The sequence below is a fragment of the Psittacula echo genome, assembly GCF_963264785.1.
Source record: "Psittacula echo genome assembly, chromosome: 6".
Taxonomy (NCBI): domain Eukaryota; kingdom Metazoa; phylum Chordata; class Aves; order Psittaciformes; family Psittacidae; genus Psittacula; species Psittacula echo.
Window position 1 is genome coordinate 14,742,120 of NC_137743.1, and position 20,039 is coordinate 14,762,158.

Genomic DNA, 20,039 nt, shown 5'->3' on the forward strand with positions numbered 1-20,039 from the left:
TTTTTCTCCCACAAGACCTGTGCCCTGCTCAGTCCTCAGGATGGTTCTGCTCACTGAATGCAGCATTAGTCATCATTTCTTTTCATTATCATTCAAGTTGCTTCCCTGTTCCCTCCTACTCTCTTCCCCTTTATTTAGTATGCTCCATCCAACAACTACTGCCAGTATGGATTACACTGGAAGTACCTAATCTTACTGTCCTTACCACTCTCACAGCCTCTGACGTGCTCAGCCTTACATTTCAGCGAGGCAGGGAAGCACTCCTCTCCATGCAGCAGATGGGGGAGGGAGGCTGGAAGAAGCAAAGAGCCTTAACAAAGTCACAGAGAAAATCTGCAAGAGCAGGGAGCCAGACATGGCTCTTCGACTCCTAGGCTGACCCGCTGCCCCAGAGAGATCCCTTCTCCTGACCTGCAAGAACAAATTTTAATCTCTTCCTGAAATTGTTTCTGGTGCTCATCTGTGGAGCTGGAATGCTTGGCAAGCACCGAATTAATCTTCGCAGGATGACTGGAAGAAAGTTTTCCTGAACAGACATAGGGAAATAAGCGAAGAGAAAATTGGATCTGAATGTCTACTCCTTGTGGGTGCCTGTCTCAGGACTTGCAGGTTTCTGTTTTCCCACTCATCCCTGCAGGGCACAGGGGTATCCACAGAGGAATTCCTCCTGGCCTCCTTCTGCTGCTGGGAACACAGGTCAGACCTCAGGTCTTGAGCTGAGCACCCAGAAAACGCCAAATACAAACTCAGCTGCCATGCGAGTACATTTGAGCTCAAGACTCTGGAAAAGCATTGAGAGGAACAGAGTAGTAGAGGCAGAACAGGATCCAGTTCTCCAGGGCAACATTTAAAGACTTAGCCATAAAACTATTGTGATTTTTCTGCAATTACCTGCCTCATTTACCACACACCTTTTAATTTTGACAAACAAACAAAGAGGAAGTCCTATAGGCAAGAGTATACCTTATTCCACACTCCTGATTCATGTCCCAAACATGCTGCATCTCTGTGCACTGAATGAGGCAGACACGCTTTGTGAAAATAGGTATGATCGATCCTTCAGTTATATACAGCATTGAAATACACACGCAACAGAGGCAAGGCTGAAGTGCAGAGACATTTCTTACATTCTGTGCGTTAGATTTTGCAGTTAACAAGGAGTCTAACCCTAGGTTTGTTTTTACTGCGCTGTATTGGCTCGTATGGCAGAGTCTGCAGCAGTATCTGATGCGTAACATGTACGTTGCACATGATCAAAGACTTGAGTGTCATCTTCTTCCCTGGAACAATGACTGCCTAAAGCAGCAGGAGCAGAAGTTATCTAAAGGTAGGGTTAAACAAACCTCCTTCTCCCCTCTGGGGAGAGTAAGCAGTCCAGGTGAGCAAGGTAGGAGGGGAGAACAGTCTGCTTTGTGCCAGGCAGGCAGAGAGCTCCACATAAAAGCACAGGAGCTTTGCAGAAGCATGTCCTTACTCCCACCACTGGAGACTTAATGATGGTAATTCCCAAAGGATGATGCATGCTGACAGGCTTTGACACAAACTACCCCAGGATAATATTAATATGTATTAAAGGCTCAGGCAACTTTATTGGGATGGGCTTGATCAGAAACACATTTCAACAGACCTTTATCATCTGCCGGAACATAAGTAAGGGAGGGAGGAAGAACATATGAACAACCTCACCTTGCTTTGGGTAGGTTTTAGAGACAAACGAGGCTGATCTGTGAGATAACTGCATGCTTGGCTCAACTCAGACACTGGACCAAGAACCTTGGATGCTCCACCAGGAATATGAATGTCACCAAGAGGTAGTTAATGTCAGAGTGTCTGCATGATCAGCATCCCTAACCCTCCAACATGTGGCCTTTTGCTGTGCATCTGGAACATCCACCCCTTGGAAAGGAGAGGAGAGGTGCTTAGGAAGGCAGTGTGGGGGCTCTGCTGTCACAGCACTTGGGGAAGGGGGAGTGGAAGAAAGAACCACGGAAGCCTTTGATCATGTGTAATGTTAATGCAAGTGTTACACATCAGAGACTTTGCCAGGGTAACTAGCATATAAACAGGAGCCTAGTGTTAACAAGGAGGACTTCTTGAATATGTTTGTACGTTTCTGAGTCAAAGCAATTTCCCTACTCAACAATACATGACACAGTGGAAGTTCAGAAATAAACCAGCCCGACATGCTTAGACCTTTAATATAATTTGGCTTCTTAGAAGTAATTAAATGTTACTTAAAAGAAAAAAAAAAAAAAAAAAAGAAAAAAAAGAAAAAAAAGCCAAGTACTTGGGAAAGGTGCCAATTTGACAGCTCTGGAGAATTAGTCTAATCATCCCCAGAGCATGGGCAGCAGCAGGACAGGCTTCCCTTACTAACATGCCTCGAACGTGACCTGGAAAGGCTGTTGATAGAAACGGGGCATACAATCTCCGTGGTCTAATGACTCCTGGCCTTTTCTGCTGAGACAGCTAAAACAGCCAAGTGCCAGCTATGGTGGGGATACAGACACCTGTCCGGTGGGAATGGCGCTGGGACCTGCCAAACTCCTGTCATCCGCTAGCCCTCCACTGCAGCACAGCGACTTTCAGCTCATTGCTCAGCCTGGGAGCGGGGGCTGACTGCAGCAGCTCTATGGCCTGTCCCACCTTGGACATGCTCCACTCCAGCCCACGGCATGTAAACAGGAGGTACTGTGTTTAGTCTGCAGGTTTGGGCTTTCACTGCACCAAAGCTCAGCCTCAAGAGAAGGCAGTTGCTGGCTGCTGCAAAGCCAAGGTCAGGATCTTTCAGGCTCTTATTTCTCCCCTAAGATAGGGGAAAAGTCCACAGGAGGAGATGCTTGCTATCTCTCTTTCTCTCTATGGTCCCTCCATTTACTTGTCTTTGCAACAAGCCCCTGTGTTGCAGTGATCTGCTTTCAGCCACCAGCTCTCCTTGGAGCTCATCACTGCACCTGGGATCTCAAGCAGGGGAGAAGGAAAATCCTCTCTGGGCCTTTCTGTGAAAGCTTTGCAGGGCTTGCCAGCTCGGCCAGCCCAGGCTGCAAGGGACTAAACCAAACACAGCTCGTCTCCTTAGAAATTTTATGCACCACAACTTCTTTTACTTCTGAAGCAAAGCCACATGAACCTCCCTCCTCTGCTCACAACACCACAAGGGACTACTGAGCACAGATGAAGCCTCCCATTGCATATTAAGCCAAGAGCCTCAGACACTCCCACATGTATCTTGCACAACTGGGTGCTCCTCCAGTTGTCCTGTGCTGCTTTTAGCTTCCCTTCCTCCCCTACCCAGTCTGTCCTCCTTCATGCTCATCACAGGACAGGGCAGGAGCCAGCAGTGGAGCCAGTCACATCAGATGAGATCCAATACATTGACCTTGCGTAGGAGACAAGCGAGGGAAGCTGCTTCTCGTTGCTGCTCAGAAGCCAGCAATTTTCCACCTTTCCCACAAACCTACTCCAAAAATCTTCCAGAATTTTCCACCAAAGAAACAAACATGGAAGCAACCAGGCTCATAAGGGTTAACATGTCTGAATGGTGACCTGATCATTGCCGTTATTTACAATTTAGAGGTTACCTGACTACTCTATACATCAATACATTTCAAGATGTGATGTAAATGCAAACAAACACTTATGTTTGGAGTTAACACAGTCACAAGATCCTGTGTATCATGTGTTGGCAAGCACAGGGACCAACAGCAAATGACCCACCCTTAAACCTGACCCTTTGCTGTTAATCATTAGAGGAGTGTTGCAGTTTCCAGTCAGTACAATCAAAGCACGCAAGCTCTTTGAAAATCCCTACACACAACATGATTCTAGCCAAGATCAGCTCCTTTACAAGTCATATAGATTTCAAGGTATGATGTCCTCCAGACATATGAACACGGGCAGTGGAATGCCTTGAAAACAAGTCACTGGAAGGTTAACTGCAACACTGCAATGCTAAAACAAATCCCTGCCTTCAAAACAGAAGTGGAGGCAGGAATGCCACAATAACAATGAAGGCAGAGACTTAGTGCACGCATATAGTCCCGCAGAGATGGGCTTTTCAGCATAAACACATTCCTCAAAACTTTTTTATTTTTGCAATATGTTCATAACCATGAAGAAATTCAAGGTCAGACTAGTGATACACCATCGTATCATTAGTGCATCACTGCTCCATAGGGCTGACCCTCAACATTAAGCAGATGGGGAGCTTCCAAGGAAAAATCTGTGATACAGAAAAGCTGGGTGCAGAAAATGTGTGGGTGCTTTCACAACTATGAGCTTTTGTCAAAGAATCCATCGGAAACAGCTAAAACTGAAAGAAGCAGTGCTCTCTGTGCTGCTCCCCTGTTAGTGATGATGTAAAACCGAGATCTTGGCTCTGCAGGATCACAGTCCCACAGCTTTCTAGCTCTTCTGCCCTGGCTCCATTCTTGTTTAGGTCATTCCACTCTGCCTCCCCAAATTCCTTTCTGGAAGAAATCAAGAGTAAATACTGCCTGTAAAGTGTTCGCTGACTCCACAAAATGGACACTTGCATTCAGAGATGATTTTTTAACTTTCCAGCCACTGCTCGTCAATTTGAGTTCCATTAATAGTTAACAGTTCACCATTATTTTTTGAGTCCATAATTACTGAAAATATTATGCAAGAGCTATGAGAGACGGTGCAGCAGAAAACACAGGTTTGTTACACTTTTAAACCACAGAAGCCCTTAGCAAATCAGTTTTAGGACACACTAAAGGAGGAAGGGGGAGAAAAAGGAAAGAGGCTCTCTCACTTGTAACCAAGGTCCATGTGCTGCATAGGGGTGCTCTTCTGTAGCAAAGGCTCCTTCTACTCCCGTTGATACAAACGTGATTGCTGTATCCCCTGTAATACTTTTATATGTAAAGTGCCGTCCATGTAAGAGCCTTCCCCTGGGGAATAAAACATACGTGTGTGAATTGAGAGGGTGTGAGCAGCAAACAACAGAATGATGAAGATCTGTAACTTCTGCCATCAGCATGGGGAGCCTTTCTTAAGGCAGCAGCTATTAATTTTTCTGCAATATATATGTATGATTTGCTCTACAAAGCAGGTCACAAGCCTCCTGCTGAAGCTGGGAGCTCCCCTTTATCTACCCCCTTAATCTCAGGGCCTTGTTACAGAGCTAGAATACATCTAAAGCCCACTGCATGCCTATTGCCATGATGAGGTGCTGATGTAGGTAAGGGCAGGGGGCTACCAGTCCCTGTACCAGTTTCAGTAAGATGGAAACTGGAGAAGGGAATCCAGACTCCATATCATGTGGGAATCTGAAGATGAATTTCTAAGCAGGCTTATCGGTGGGGCTAAACTTACCTACTGTGACAATACCTACTAGTCCATTGCCCTGGTGCTTTATAAACGTAACTTGCATTAAGCAAATACCTAGAAAACATGCATACCTGACCATCTAAAGTATCACTTCCCTATTTTTTCTGCCAGTGCTTTCCACAGGGAAAATCACGGTTCTGGTATTTAGGCTCAGAGCACGTGTAACACGCATGCATGGCTTCCAACATGCAAGGGGGAAAACTTCAGGTAAGATATATTGTGCCTAACAGATCCCAGTTGCTTGATGAGTTACTGCTGGTCAGCTGAGATGTGGTAACTGATAAGACAGACCATTCACACAGTTGTGATGTAAAATAAAATATATTCATGTTAACTATCCCACTGGTTTCTCAACAGGCACAGGCAAGTGTGCACCAGCTGCTGATAACTTTGATACTACAGATGTGTTACTCATTAAGCTAAAGTAACTCAGTCACCTACAATCGTTTGTCTCAACCCCACAGTTCATCTTTATGTTAAGGACTATGATATTTGCCACAGGTATTTTTAAAAATACTGCTGACTAGACTCTGGAAACTCAGAGAAGTCACTTGCAGTGGTATGCGGGGCCTGAACCTTCACAAGACAATGTGCAGAGTACACACGCAATGTTTTTGCTTCTTCTGTCATGTATGTGACATAATTTGTCTGAAAAACACACTTGCACGCATGAACTGACTGCAAACAGACTTTGCACAACCACTTGTGTCTGAGCCCATAAGCCAGAATTAACAACTTAAGGGATTTCTTTGACAGAGTATGTTAAGACATCCCTTCTTTATCACAGAGTTGCCAGCGTTACATTAATAACCCCCCCCATACTAACCCTGTCCTGTTTCAGCACTCAAAATACACTGGAGGACATAAAAAGAATGAGAAACAATCTTACTCTGATGAACACACATACAAAGAATCATCTGTTTCTAATGTGTTTTGGCAAAATATCTCAGCTCTGGCCTTTAAAGACCCATTGCATGCATGTCTGTATGGTGAAACAACACTACAAGGCAAAAGCAGCATGTTAGCACAAGCTGAGGAGGAGGACAGCTTTGCTCACCTTAGGCAGAGGGGAATGAGTGCTCCGGACTCCTGGTTAAATTTCAGGTGTACACTCTCCAGCTGTCTTGTGCGGATTAGCTCATGAGGAATGATAGCTGCTGAGCTCTCACTCTCTAAACTGTCCTTACGGCTTCTAAGGGAAGAGACAAAATGCACATATTTAGGATCCCAGTGCTGTGTGCTTTCTGCTGTGTTTCAGAGCGATTGTGTGAATGCTGAAGGACACAGGAGCAAAATGTACATAGGCACATCTGAGTTTTCATCACTCCTACAGAGACACAGCCTCCCTCAGACCCAGCATGCAGCTCTTCACTTTGATTTGACGACCCAGGATCTGAATTGGCGCACACACATGGTGCATCCCTTCCCAGCATACAAGAACTAAAATTTCTGGAAAGAACTGGAGCAAACCTACATTCTCCAAAACCCCTTAAAATGGCTTGGAAGAATTACCAGGTGTGCCCTCCCTCCTGCTTTTGCTTTATCTGCAGGACTTTAAGGCAGTGGCCTGCAGGACAGAGTTGTCCAGTCCCTGGTGCCTTTGTTTGAATATTTTTGAGGTCTGAGGCATCCCTAAGTCATTTCTTTGCACAGTTCAACCAAAAGGTTTTGAGAACCCTCCTCTTCCACCAGCATCAAGTGTAACAGCCAAAAGATGGACTCTACATGTGACAAGTCAGACATCTGAAGACTGTTTTCCGTTGTAAGCAGAGCTGCTTTAAGACAATACAGCGTTGCTTTCTTATTCGTTCATTTCTGCGAGACCAGCACATTGTGAAGCTGGGACTAAAGGTCATGCTGTTACATAATTAGGAACTTTGCCAGTAAGAATCCTCTAGATAATCCAACGGTATATCTCTAAATACTTGACCATAAACACTTTATATGTCCAAAGAGCATCAGCGTGATTCCCTACTTGATAGTCCAGAACAAAGAAAAGAGGGGGTTTACAATTTTTGCAGATGACAGACTGCTGTGATGTGTCTGACATGCGATGTATTTTTGCCACCTGGCGTTCCACGTGAACTTAACAGAGGTCAGACTTTGTTAAGATAGTTTTTGTAGCACAGAATCACTGGAGGAGGACAGGGAAAGCAGAAGGGGACTGGGAGATGCCACACTGCAATGTGTTTTCATCGTGTCAGACAGACAAAAAGCCAAACAAGGCTATCAGGCTGTGGCTCCATCTGGGAACATTGGTAAACGTGGTCCTTCCTCCACTCAAGAGGAACCACTATAATGTACATCTGGAAATGGTCATAAAGAAGCAGCTTGACCCTCACAAGCTGACTTAAATCACACCTTTACTTGATTTTACATTTGGGTGCTGTCCCAAAATAACTCCCATCCACCACTCTCACAGTAATATAGTTCAGTGTGGCTTCCAAAGCAGATCAGCCTGTTGCTTCGCCAGGTCATCCAGACCTAGGTAAGCCTTTCACCCAGACTGCTGAGCTGCCCACTCTGAAATGAGGATACAAGCTAAACTCTGATATCTCACAGTGCTTTCCTGCAAATACTCTGCATGGCCAGGTCAGAAACACGAGGAGAAAAAAATAAACCAGAGCAGCTCAGCTGCCTGCAAGACAAAAAACTAAAACATGTCCCAGGTTCTGCCTTGGCAACACACAAAAGCAATGTGGGCTCAGCAAGGACACAGTAAGTCAGGACACAGCTTATACGCAGGGTGGGCTGATGGACTGACAATCAGCAAAAGCGTCAAGTTTGGTGGCTTAACCCTGAAGCAAAGACACAACATGCTTTGTAGTCTATAGGTGGCACTTAAAGCCGTGTTTAATCTACTTCAGCAAACATTTTACAGCTCTTTGTAGGTGGGGTCTTCAAAGAGTGGAGTGGGCCAGCATTTTACAGGCTGATTACCAGAGAAGTGCAGTTACAGCTGATTAATGATCAGTTGACCTTAAGCTAAGCTCTGCCTCAACTTCCTTATCAGATCTTATATACACAGTGAGCTGTGGGAAAGTCAGCCTGTGGTCTACAGCTTCCAATCATTCATTTATCAACCCCTACCAAAAGGGTCACCCATTAGCAACGCATGATTTTCAAGCAGGCCATATGCTTGCACTCTTCAAATGCAGCTCCGAAGTTTATGCACCCTGGAGCAGATCAGGAGCTTTACAGCAATATTGTGGCTATAGACAAGAGACTGTGCCCTTGTCACCTGGACTGCCTAAAAGTGCTGGGCACGTCCTCTTACAACCTCTCAGGCAACTGCTGCTGTAGGTAGGTTTATGCTGCAGGACAGTCACAGGACAGTTCCCCATGTCCCTGGGCTCCAAACCTCCCTGAGCTGAAGGTGGGATTTTAGGTTCCCACCATGCTATTCAGTACAGCTGCCAGCACAATGTGGCTGCAGTCCGGAGGGGAAACAGCCTCCGGTTGCTAATGCAATAATAGGAATGATGACAATATTCTAGAGGCAAGGGGCAAAGCTTTCTAAGTCTTATTAAAACCAGCAAATGCTGTTTGTCATTACATGCTCAAGAGAAGATGTTGACTAATGTGTAACTATCAAACGGAACTGTCATGACTTTAAGGCTGTCAATAATTATGACTTCACATTAATAAGTAACCAGCCCTTCTGTCAAAAAGGTGAAGGAGTGAAGCAAAATAGCACTTAATATTTTGAATGACACGAAAGTATTAATCCTTTCCGCAAAACCTTCCCAAAATAGTCACGGTCTCTGTGTTTCTCACACAATTTCAGCTATTTAAAGTTAAGGGTGAAGCTCCAATAGCAGAAACCAAGTAACACTCTATCTAAGCTAAACCTTTCTATACAAGAGTTGTGTGTAGTAGACTGCGTATAACACATCCAAAAGGCCACAGTGCAATTACTTGCAGACTCTGGAATATGTTGCATGACACAGGGACTTGGCATGACCCCTTAAAATTCTCTTTTGGGGAATGGAAATCCTTCCAAAGGGCGATGGCCCAGATGAAGGGTCAGCAGGACTTCGAGGTTGTTATTAATGAAATGTTCATGTCACAACACACATTGCCATCCACAGCTTGTAATTTTCAGCCTCAGAAGAAAATGTAGAAAAAGTTTGCTTTCTAACACTAACATCCCTGGTTTTACAATTGTCAGTTACCCGTAAGCCTTTGCTTCCTCCACCCCATCACCAAATAAATCATCAGCAAAAGCCAGTGGAGTTTTACTTGTTCTGACTAAGATCTAGCTGACTATCATGTAAAACGCTGCAAACTTTGTCTATTCCAGATTTAATACTTCATCCAACCCACACAAAAAAATTCATGTTTCTCAGTGTCCAGAAAAAACAAGTCTGGAAAAGCCAGGCTGCTGCATTAGGAAAGGCTGTAGATTTAAATGGAAGCAGCATGCCGGAAATGCCCCAGTTTAAGGACTGCACATCTTGTGTTTTGTGAAACTGGAGGGGAGTTGAAGGAGATTAAAGCGCATTTCCCTCTGATTGGGAGCTGGTGGGAGGTGTAAACGTGGGCAGTTGTCAGATTAATTCTTTAGATGATTACATTCTTTTTGTTTCTTTAAAGCTGTTTGTAGTTGGGTTTGATGTCTCCTGTTCTGGGCAAGTGTATTGCTGCAGTTACCAAGGTGACTTTAGCTGACTTTCAACTATTTTTTCCAGCTTAGGTTTCTACCAGTAGTCTGCTTCTGGGCAGAGGAGAGAGAGGGAGGAAAGGAGGTTTGCTGGGGTTTGTTATTTATTTTTAAATCTCATGAATGCTGATTAACAGCGCATGAACTTAAACAAAGCCAAATCTAATTCTTCCCCCCTCTTTCAAGACAGGGGTTGTCAAACCTTTGCAAAGGTGTCCAATGTGGCCTGCAGCTTTCCCAGACCTCTGTCAACAGGGACAAAGGGCCTGAGGAGACTACATGTCCCAGCGTGCTGTGCTCCTTCTCAATGTGAGCCACACGCTAGAACCTGCAGCCTCCCGGGGGCCCTGTCTTTGTATTAAAGATGAGGGTGACTGCAACCTCCTTAAGTTGATGGCAATTAGCAGCAGCCCATGGGGCTCCTGGAAAACCACCAATGCAATCACTGAGTTGCACAAAGTTTGGATGTCCCCTCCTTCGAAGCCATGTTTATAGCAACCTCTTCTCAAGCAACCACTGGCAGTACTTGTATGGGATTCAAGAATATCCAGGCTGATTGGATTAAGAAAGGTTTACTTATTCTTGCATTTGTGTTTTGCTTTATGATCAGTGTTTGATCTCATGGATCTGTCACAGAAGGAGGTCTCAGCTCCCTTCCAAGCTCTGACACTGACATGGAGCATAATTTCACTGTATTTCCAAGTTACCCTCTCAGATACCAAAGGACTTACTGTTGGAAGCTGGCTATGGCAAGGGCTCTTTGTAGGAGTGGGTGCCTACTGCACCACTAACCTGAGTTAGAGTCACTGCTCCTTGCTTTCTCACTACAGACCCCAGCAAACGCAAACCATCAGTGCAAGCTTACACAGCTGGGAGAGAAAGGTTGAACCACTTCCCCCACCCCCCCCGCCTTTTTTCCTTTCCCAACCTCTTCACTCCCTAACGAAGATACAGTCAAAGATCACTTTAGTGCAGGCAATCTTCCAATGTCTTTCCCACAGTCTCCCCTGAAGGGCAAACCAGGAGTTGTGGGAAAGAGCCCTAAGCATCTTGGCAAACAGAGTTACGGCACACGTCACAGATACACAGAGGCAAGTGCAGGAATGGGGAGGACATGGTTACACAGCTCCTGCTGTGGTCACACTGAGACAAGGCTAGCTGGACTGTTCAGACCTGAGTGCTCGTCACTCTGGTTAAACCAGACAGTGAAGACGTTCTGTGTGCATTTCCTGGCATGGAAGGGCTCCAAGGACAATGCCAGCAGCATCTTGCCACTCACACATCCCTTTGGAAAGCTGCATAGCAACTACTGTCAGTGCTTGCAGGGGGCCAAGACTGTTTCAGGGCTGCAACTGAACAGGGATTGAGAGATTTAGGCTGTGCCACTGGCACCCTGCAGACTCATGAGCAAAGTTAAGTCTTTTATGTTTCAGGTTCCCCGCCTGTAAAACTGAGACGTTTTTCCACGTAGAGATGTTGCAAGGATTAAGTCAATGTTTGCAAAGCACTTTTGGATTCTTAGATGGGGAAAGCTATGCAGACATGCAAATTACTGCATGGTGTCCGTTCTGCACTTCTTCTGACACTGGTTTTCCAGACATTTACTTTACTAGTTTGCAGGCTTGTCACCCAGCACTCAGCCTCATGCTAGGAGACACTCCCTAAAGTATATTGCCTCCCCCCATTTAGCATTCCTTACTTAAGCAAGACACCACTGAATTGCGTCTCGATGAGAGAGCATGCCTAAATAAGCAGGACTGGATTGGAAACTTACAGCTTAGTGGCTGCAGAATCAGAAAGTCTAGCCAGAACTAGATAGCTTAGAGAATGCTGAAATGTTCCCCTCTATGTAAAAGTTTGCCTCCAAGAACTGAAGACAGGAAACCAGCCACACAGACAACAGCTCCCCTCCACCCAAGTAAAGCAGCAAACAAAATCCAGTGCAACTCGGAGAAGCAAAGTGCAGACTGGCCTTGAAGCAAATCCTACATCTTGGTATTACTGTCAGAGCTTCCTCAGAAGTGCTGCTCAGATGGAGCTTGTTAATGTGCATTAACCCAGTGCTACTCACTGAAAGGAGACATCAGCATGCCCTATTTACCAAGTCAGAGAAACTGCATGGGCAGTGGACTCCATTTCTGGAAGTGGTGCCTCTGTTACTCATGCTCTCCAAACCAGGCACACGGTGTGACAGTCTGGGGTTTTCCCGGGAGGACTCCTGGAGTGACACAACTCCTTCTTCCCACAAGGGAATGGCAACATCCTGAGGTGCTCAGGGTGAAGGGCACCAGAAGGTCACAGCCAGGACAGCTGTGCCAGCCCCACCTGCCGGAGGGTTGTTCCCTGCTCCCTTTGCCAGGAACCTGCCTTCATTTCTGCACACAGCTGGAAACTGTTCAGGGCTGGATGGCATTAGCAGATGGTCACAGAGCTACTGTATGTTCAGGTTCCCCTAGACTCAACCTGTCTTTCTGACTGGAAATTGAATGCAGATGGGATCTGAGGTCTCTGGGGCATTCAGTGTGGGTCCCTAGATGAACCACTGCAACTCATGGGGAGGACCAGTGCCCATACAGTTATCTGGGAATCCCAAACAGAAATAGGGGAATCAGGTATGTTGAACCACACCACCTTATGCTTCTTGAGAAGGGGGAAAGTGATAAACAGCAGACATATGCTGGAAAAGCCTCATCAAATTAACGCAGCCTTGGGAGACCTTTTTCAAATACTCAAGCCTCACCTTCAGATACTAGGATGCACACGGCCATTACTTGACTCCTGGTACAATGAAATGTAGCAATTACTGATAATTTTAGCCTCAGCATGTGCAGCAATGCAGCGTGCTAGCTCTAGGTTTCTACTCCATGCCTCAGCTCACAGGAGCTGTAGAACGGTCTGAGTCAGCCAAGGGGCAGAAAAACATCACTTTCAGCAACATTGCGTGATCAAGGGGACCCTTGAGGGGTGGAAAAGGTCATGAATTCCCCTATCCCAGCCCTGGCTCTCACTGCAACTGTGGCAAATTAACTCCTCTATCTTCCTCTACAAAGCGGAGATACTATTTGCCTACCTCACAGGAAAGCACAGAGATAATTACCAAGGACAACTAAAGACTCGGCTCCACAACTTATTACATGAAGAAATTAAATACTGAATGAAGCAAGACTCCACAAGCGTCACTTAACTCTGACATCTGGAGCTTCCTGCCCACCAAGGTCTTAGCAGCAGCAGCGCTTAGCCTAACATCTGAATGTTCCCTATGGGTAAGAGCTCGCTATACCCAAGAGTGAATCTGTATGGTTCAGGCAACTGGAAGCTTTGCCTTTCTGTCTGTCTGAGCAGCACCTACTAAGGTGCTAAGGGGTCCTAAGAAATAAATAATGCGCCACCGTAAAGTACATTTATATTCACACACACCTCATTTTTCCAAGCAGTAATCGAGAGTATTATGTTACCTATGGTCGAAATGATTAGTCATGTTTCCAAAGATTAATTTACATGTTCTTTTGTTTAATGTGTACGAACTGATTTAATGGCTGCTTATGAACTGAGCTAACAGTCATTTTGAGAAACAGATGTCTGATGCAGTTTTAAGCATTAAGAGTGCTTTTATTCATATCCATAGGAGAAAAAGGGCTACACAGTCTACAGTAATAACACTAATGAATCAAAGTACCACAGCTGCCCAACAGGGTTCTGACAGAAACCAGTTTTTTTCTCAAAGGAACTTTTTTTTTAGGGCTCTGGAACAGTGAACAACTGGTAGTATGCATGCTTTACATGTAAGTATGTGCTTTGCAGGGGCCAGAACACTGAATCAAGTCCTGTCTGCACCCAAACAATGGGAGGCTTTTGCATAAGTGCTGAAAACTGTAACTACACAAAGGCAGTGAAATCTGTATGGAATTCCGATCCTCCGCATTTTATACAAATAAATATTTGAGAGTTTGAGTGCTTCTGATACAATTTTGTGACACTGAATGCAGAACAGGTTGTTGGCTTTAAGCTCTGATAGATTATTGTGTGTGGGTGGTAGGGTTAGGATAAAAGAAAGGGAAGAAAGCTACTAGGAAAGCAGTTGGTGGTTGCAAATCTACAATAAATAAACAGCACATTCCTCTTCTGCGCGATTCCATTAGAGTCTGTATCAGACTTTAAGATCCTAATGTCATTTGGGTGCAAATTTGACAGCCTGGGGTTCTGCAGAACCTTCCCTATGGAAAGTAGATTTGGGATTTGAAACAATGTGCTATGCCCCAACAGCGTTGCTGTCAAGTTCCCAAGGAGCCTCTAATGCACTAGTTATTCACAGGACCCTTGCAATGAACCATGGGTTTGATATTTTATGGTCTGGTGTGTACAGTGCAGGATATGATTACACACAAGCCTGCTTCTCATCAGCCACCACCTTATAATCGTTAACATATTTATCCTTGTGGTGCCTCAAGAAGATGACATTGTTATTAGTCCCATTTTATAGATTCAGAACTGAAGCTCAATAGCTAAATGACTTGCCTTTGATTACAGAAGATTTACACTGAAGGATGGAACTGAGTTGTAGCCCTACCAGGCCCAAGCAAGGATTGCACCAGAAGGACTAGATCTATGTGCAGAGCTGTCCTTCATCTCAAGTGCTTGTAAGTCTTATGAAATTACTGTATCTGAACTGGTTTTGTGCTTTTGTGTCTCATCCTTTGCCACTGCAGGTACCTGTAGTGAATATGATGTAGATATATTAGTACATGCAAAAGCTAAACTCTTTAAGTTACATCCCTCTGTAGCTGCTGGAGACAAAAGTCTCCAGATCATGCTCATGTACTTTATGTCTATAGCATGTTGAGCAACTTTGCTGAAACACATAAGACGTGCTGTGACAGTGTATTAAGAAAGGCTGAGACCTAGTAAGATCTTCCTCTTCTGCTTTATCTGTACCACACTGTGCTGGAAAATGTGGTGACTGCTAAGTTTCAGCCAGTAAGGATAATCATCAGGCCTGATTTAAGTACCAGTTAGTTTGTGAGTTAACACTGCTTTCCAGTACAAACCACCCCTCTCAGTATGCCCAATGCACTGAACAAATCCCATTTTATCTGGTACATGAATTGTAGAAGACAAGCCACTACACAAGTAGAAGAAGACCTTTTCCAAATTCCTCTCAAAGTAGTCAGTAAGATGGAGGAAGAAAGTACTATGACGCACTTGCACTGAGGAGACCTATCCGTTGGTACTATCACCAGATCATCCGTTGGCAAGACACACAGCTGATAGCTCTATTTCCTTAAATCAATCGCTGTTGCGGAGAAACAGGCTAGATATCAGTTTCCATAGTGGTAACCACAGGCCTCAGAGAAATGTATTGATCTCTAGGAGGCAAACACTGGGAACCAGCCATTCCTATCACTGAGGCTTCAGATAGGGCGGGTGCGCAGCTTCTATAGCTAAGAGAAGTTTGCAACAAAGAGCACTGTCATGGCTGTGAGGCTCTGAATTTGACCTGCCTTCCTCTCTGTGCCTCAGAACAGTTGAAACCCCAGGTAAATATTTGTGTGCTTCATCTTAGACCTCTGCTAACCTTTCACCACCTTGTCTTGAGTGCATCTCTGTTTATCTTATCCTGAATAACATAAAACTTTGTTATCTAAGCAACAACTGTCTCCCAGCATTAAGGCTTACCCATCAGCTGCCTCCCTTACCTGATGTGCACCCCAAATGTCTCTGGTCATCCCCAACCACTGTGAACTCAAGAGTTTTTACTGGGCATGCAGATTCATGCAGGAGCCCAGCATCCGTGAGAAATGCTGCTCAATACTTTTGAGCCTTCCAAGGTTGAGTGTGACTTGTGCAAATTATTTTGTTTTTCAGTGGGGCAACAGGACCAACCTTTAGGCACAGAAATACTTCTCAAAATCAGAGTCAGGTCAGAATCTGGCTCCACAGAATTACTATATAGCAAAAGTAAGATTATTTCTAAAGCAATAATAAAGCCACTTGAGATTTTTCTTTAATAAGCACCAATATCTCATATTACTTATTAGTACACAGCATCAGCAACTGACATAATACTTCCCCCAAAAGGATTAGCCAACTCGGAAATATTCATATACAAGGCAAATCGGAAGTCAGCCACAAAATGGAACAAGAAAGGACATCAGGGTCCTAACAAAGGATGAGGAATATTTTTCTCATTAAATGCTTGAATCAAGAAAGAAACAAGAACTGAAACAGAGCAGGATGCTGTCCCTGCCTGGCACTACAGGAAGGAGCTGATTTCATGATGATCTTTACTCTTGGAACAAGAAAGCACAAATGTTCATTGGAGAGTAGGAAACCAAAGGAAATACCAAGATGAAAGAGCACAGCAAAGATGCATGCGTCTCTGTATCATTTAGATGAAAACATAAAGATTGGTGGGAAGATATTTAACTAGCAACTGAAATAAGCTGAAGTGAGGAAGGGGAGAAACTCCGAAAGACCTAAGTACAGATACTGGAGATGGCTTGAAACCACAGGTAATTTCCTATAGATTCACAAAGTCAAGTTACAAATGAGGCCCACCAGGTCCTATTTAAATCACCTGTTAAGTCTACAGACTATTAGAGAGGAGGGTGGTACTGGTATGTAATTACTACCAGTACATGCATGCTTAAGCAAGGTAAGATCAAAGTCACTTAAAAATAAAAGGGGGAATAAACCCAACATTTTAAGCAAAAGGTTCGTAATTATGGGCCTGAAATCGAAATGCTTAGGCAAAAACATCAGCAAACACTCATCTATGCCACCTCTTTGGATACCATACATTTTATAGGTATCAGTACATTTTATAGGGCTCAGTCCAGTCTGATTCCAATCACTGTACATCACAAACAGCAGGTTCTACAGAACACAGTCAGAGCTGCTCTGCATTAGCAAGGTTTGTTCAAAACCCCCCTCAAAATCTGCCCTCCTGAGTATCAGCCCATTAACCCAACCTGAACAACTCTTCTCCCTCTGTCCTTGTGCTGTGCAAGTATTTGCTGCTTGCCTTCCTTTCCCCTTGCCAAGCTTTTTCCCACCCAGCTTTAACTTTGTTTCCCACACTGAACTCTTTAGCCTCCTCGTGCCCCCCATCTGAGCGTGGAGTGTGCAGGGTGAAACTTACGGTGCTCGGTCGTGGTTCAACCCGTTCTGTCTTTGTGAATTTATTGGAGGTAGAACAGGTTTGCTGTTAATCTCAAGCCCTCTCCGCAAAGTCTCCCTGATCTGCTCTGTATCTGCAAAGAGAATTTTTTAAACATGATTTAGAGTCCTCAGAAATATCACAGACACAAGGAAATGTCAGTTGGTTGACTTTTTTTAAGGCCTGTTTCTATGGTGTGTTTCATCTAAACTCTTCCCCTTCAGAAAGAAATGAAGATCTCTAAGCGTTAATTCTTATCAGCTCTTTCTGCACCTCAGGAGTCATTTCACTTTGTAAAGTCAGACTGAATTTTCTTGGTTTGGGCTGCCACGTTATGTCAGGCAAGGAGAGCGGGAACCTTTTGTACTGAGCCCTCCTCATGAGGATATTCTGAGTAGTTTCGTATCCTTTCATAAATGAGGTGTTTGCTATTTCTGCAGCTCCCACAGAACCTCATGACACTTCCAGCCTTTGAGCTGGAAGCCACTTTTCCCGTTAGGTGTAACAGGAATTTGTTCCTTTACCAAATGAGTGCAAGGACGTTCCCAAGCTTTTGCAATTGGCTTTGCAAATCTGTTGATTAATGAATGACAAGATTCACAAAAGAAGGGAATTTCACGCAGGGCAAACTTTAGCCTGAAGCTCACATTTGAAAATAAACTGCAAATTATGCAGTTCAGATGCAGTCTTCTTACTTTCTCATCTTCCTATAATGTCTAATGGCCAAGGACTTCAATAGGATCCTTGCTTTCCTTTCTTAGAAGTTTCCTCATCTTTTTTTGAGAAATGTGGGAATTGGGTAGACAAAAAAATATCCAAATGATTTAAACATCTTTTGAAGGCTATACAAATATCATCACGTTTACCAGCCTTGGGCTCTCCATTCGCAGAGCTATGGGAAAACAGCCTTTTTAGATTCAATGCAGCTCAAAATATTTGCACAGGAGCCAGAAGGAACCCTATATGTATTTAAATGCTTTTTATTTTACCATGGACTTAAAACCAAGTAAGATACCATTCCTGTGGAAACCATTATTAATTCCAGGAAAACAAGCCCTCCAATTTTACAGTGTTTCACCCACTTGAAAGGTAACACGTGTAATTTCAAGCACGTGCAATGGTGATGACATCTGTACCCTGAGATGGCATCTCACTGCAAAGGGGAACTCCACTGTAATTTATTTCTTCTTTCCAGAGTTCCGCATTTGCAAGAGCACTTGAGTTCAGCTACAGAAATGTGCAGGATCAGTCTAACTTGCCACCCAAGAAGTGACAATGTTAATAAAGGAGCACATCCTCAAAAAATGCAGTTGCTTTGCCTTGCAGGTGTTTACAGTCCTGATTTCTCTCACCCAGTGCTCAGTTTAGCTGTGCAGATTTAGATTAGAAATAGCCTAAACCTTGAAGGAAGCATTTAGACAAAACAACACAAAGATCTCTTTTCTTCTCCCCTGCCTTACACAGAGAGGCCACACCAGAATTCCTTTCCCTCTCCTGTGACATACTGAGCCTTCCAGCAACTGTAGTGTTTGTTCTGAACCCCAAGATGCTGCATGACGCAGCCCACTGCCCCGATCCATCAGAAAACAAGCCGAAAGGCTCTGACAGTGTCTCAGTTCAGGACCTCTCACCTTTTCCAGAGAGCCGCCGCGGCTGGGTCCCAATGCAAATGCTCCTGCTGTCTTCATCATCTTCTGGGGGCCGGCTGAGATCGTCCCAGGCACATTTGGCACTCACTCCACTCAGGTTTGAGCCATCTGTCTCAATCCCTTTGTCCACTCTCTCCTGCTTGAAAAGATCCAAAACCCCAAGATGGTTTTGGGTGTTGCTTGAACCCCAGCTGGAACCCACTCTGGTTCAACCCAACCTTCACATGACCCTCTTTTGTGGCCAGTTTCCACTCTCTGCCCTCCATATGTTGATGTATCAGCTAACAGATACTGCACATTGAGCGAAATTAGGGAGCTGGTCTGAACTGGAACAAACCTTTTCCATAGCAGGTTGGCCTGAAGTCCTACTCCTTTCCCACTGCTTCACTACACAGCCCTAGCAGGCATAAGGCAGGGAAAGAGAGAGGTGGTAGGATGGTTTGGGATATGCAGTGTTGCTACTTTCAGTGTTAGCTCTGATTTTACACCAACTCAAAGTACATTATACACTCCTCTACGAAGCACAGCTTGGCAGTCTACCTAGTATATGTCAGTGATAACAAACTCCTGAATAGACTTGTTCTCTTTCCAAGATTACCAAGGAATCCCACAATGAAAAGCGCTCAAAGAGAGACTCATCATTCACAAGAGTTCATCACTGGCAAACCAGACAACCACTGCGCTTTTCAGTGTGCTGGGGTGTTCAGCAAAGGACAAATGTGCAAGGAGACACAGGTCTGTTCACAATGTCAAAGCTTTTGCATAGCTTTATCAGCAAAACACACAAATTTCCTGCCTTGCAAGTTGGACTTTCCAAGCATGCAACCACCATTTTGGCCTCATAAGGTGTCATACACGACCCACAAGCAGCTGGATGCTCCCAGACACCATGCATTTTGTCCAGGACATGTGCATCTGTAGCCAGCAAGACTGCCCTAAGCTACAGCCAACACTTCCACAGGACACCTACCTGCTGGGGAAACTGGCATTAGTCTGAATTTCCACCTCTGCCCCACAAGGGGGTAATGTTGAGCTGAACAAACTCGGGGCTGAGCTACACCGAGGAAGGGCTGCTCTTAACCGCTGCCACCTCTTCCCAAACCCGCTTACGTTGAGTTCCTCCTTGCCCAGCTGCGCCCTAGAAAGAGCATTGCCTGTTCTTGTGACCATTCAAGAGAGGATTTGAGCAGCTCCAAGATAAGCACAAGCGCTCAGG

The 20,039-nt window shown here is 44.7% G+C and overlaps 1 protein-coding gene across 3 annotated transcripts in view; it reads right to left on the reverse strand.

Moving 5' to 3' along the window:
• SUFU (SUFU negative regulator of hedgehog signaling) overlaps positions 1 to 20,039 on the reverse strand; it is a 95,643-nt gene that overhangs the window by 18,310 nt on the left and 57,294 nt on the right. For 2 of the 3 annotated variants that reach the window (XR_013957198.1, XM_080620930.1), the window contains exons 7-10: positions 18,806 to 18,962; positions 17,157 to 17,268; positions 6,413 to 6,547; positions 4,778 to 4,916 (exon numbers count right to left, since the gene is read on the reverse strand). Coding sequence is in view for 2 of the 3 variants with exons in the window: in XM_080620930.1 (XP_080477056.1) it covers positions 4,778 to 4,916; positions 6,413 to 6,547; positions 17,157 to 17,268; positions 18,806 to 18,962 (543 nt within the window). In the remaining variant the exon portion in view is untranslated. The remainder of the gene's footprint in view (positions 1 to 4,777; positions 4,917 to 6,412; positions 6,548 to 17,156; positions 17,269 to 18,805; positions 18,963 to 20,039) is intronic. The other variant, XM_080620931.1, reaches the window with a different exon arrangement.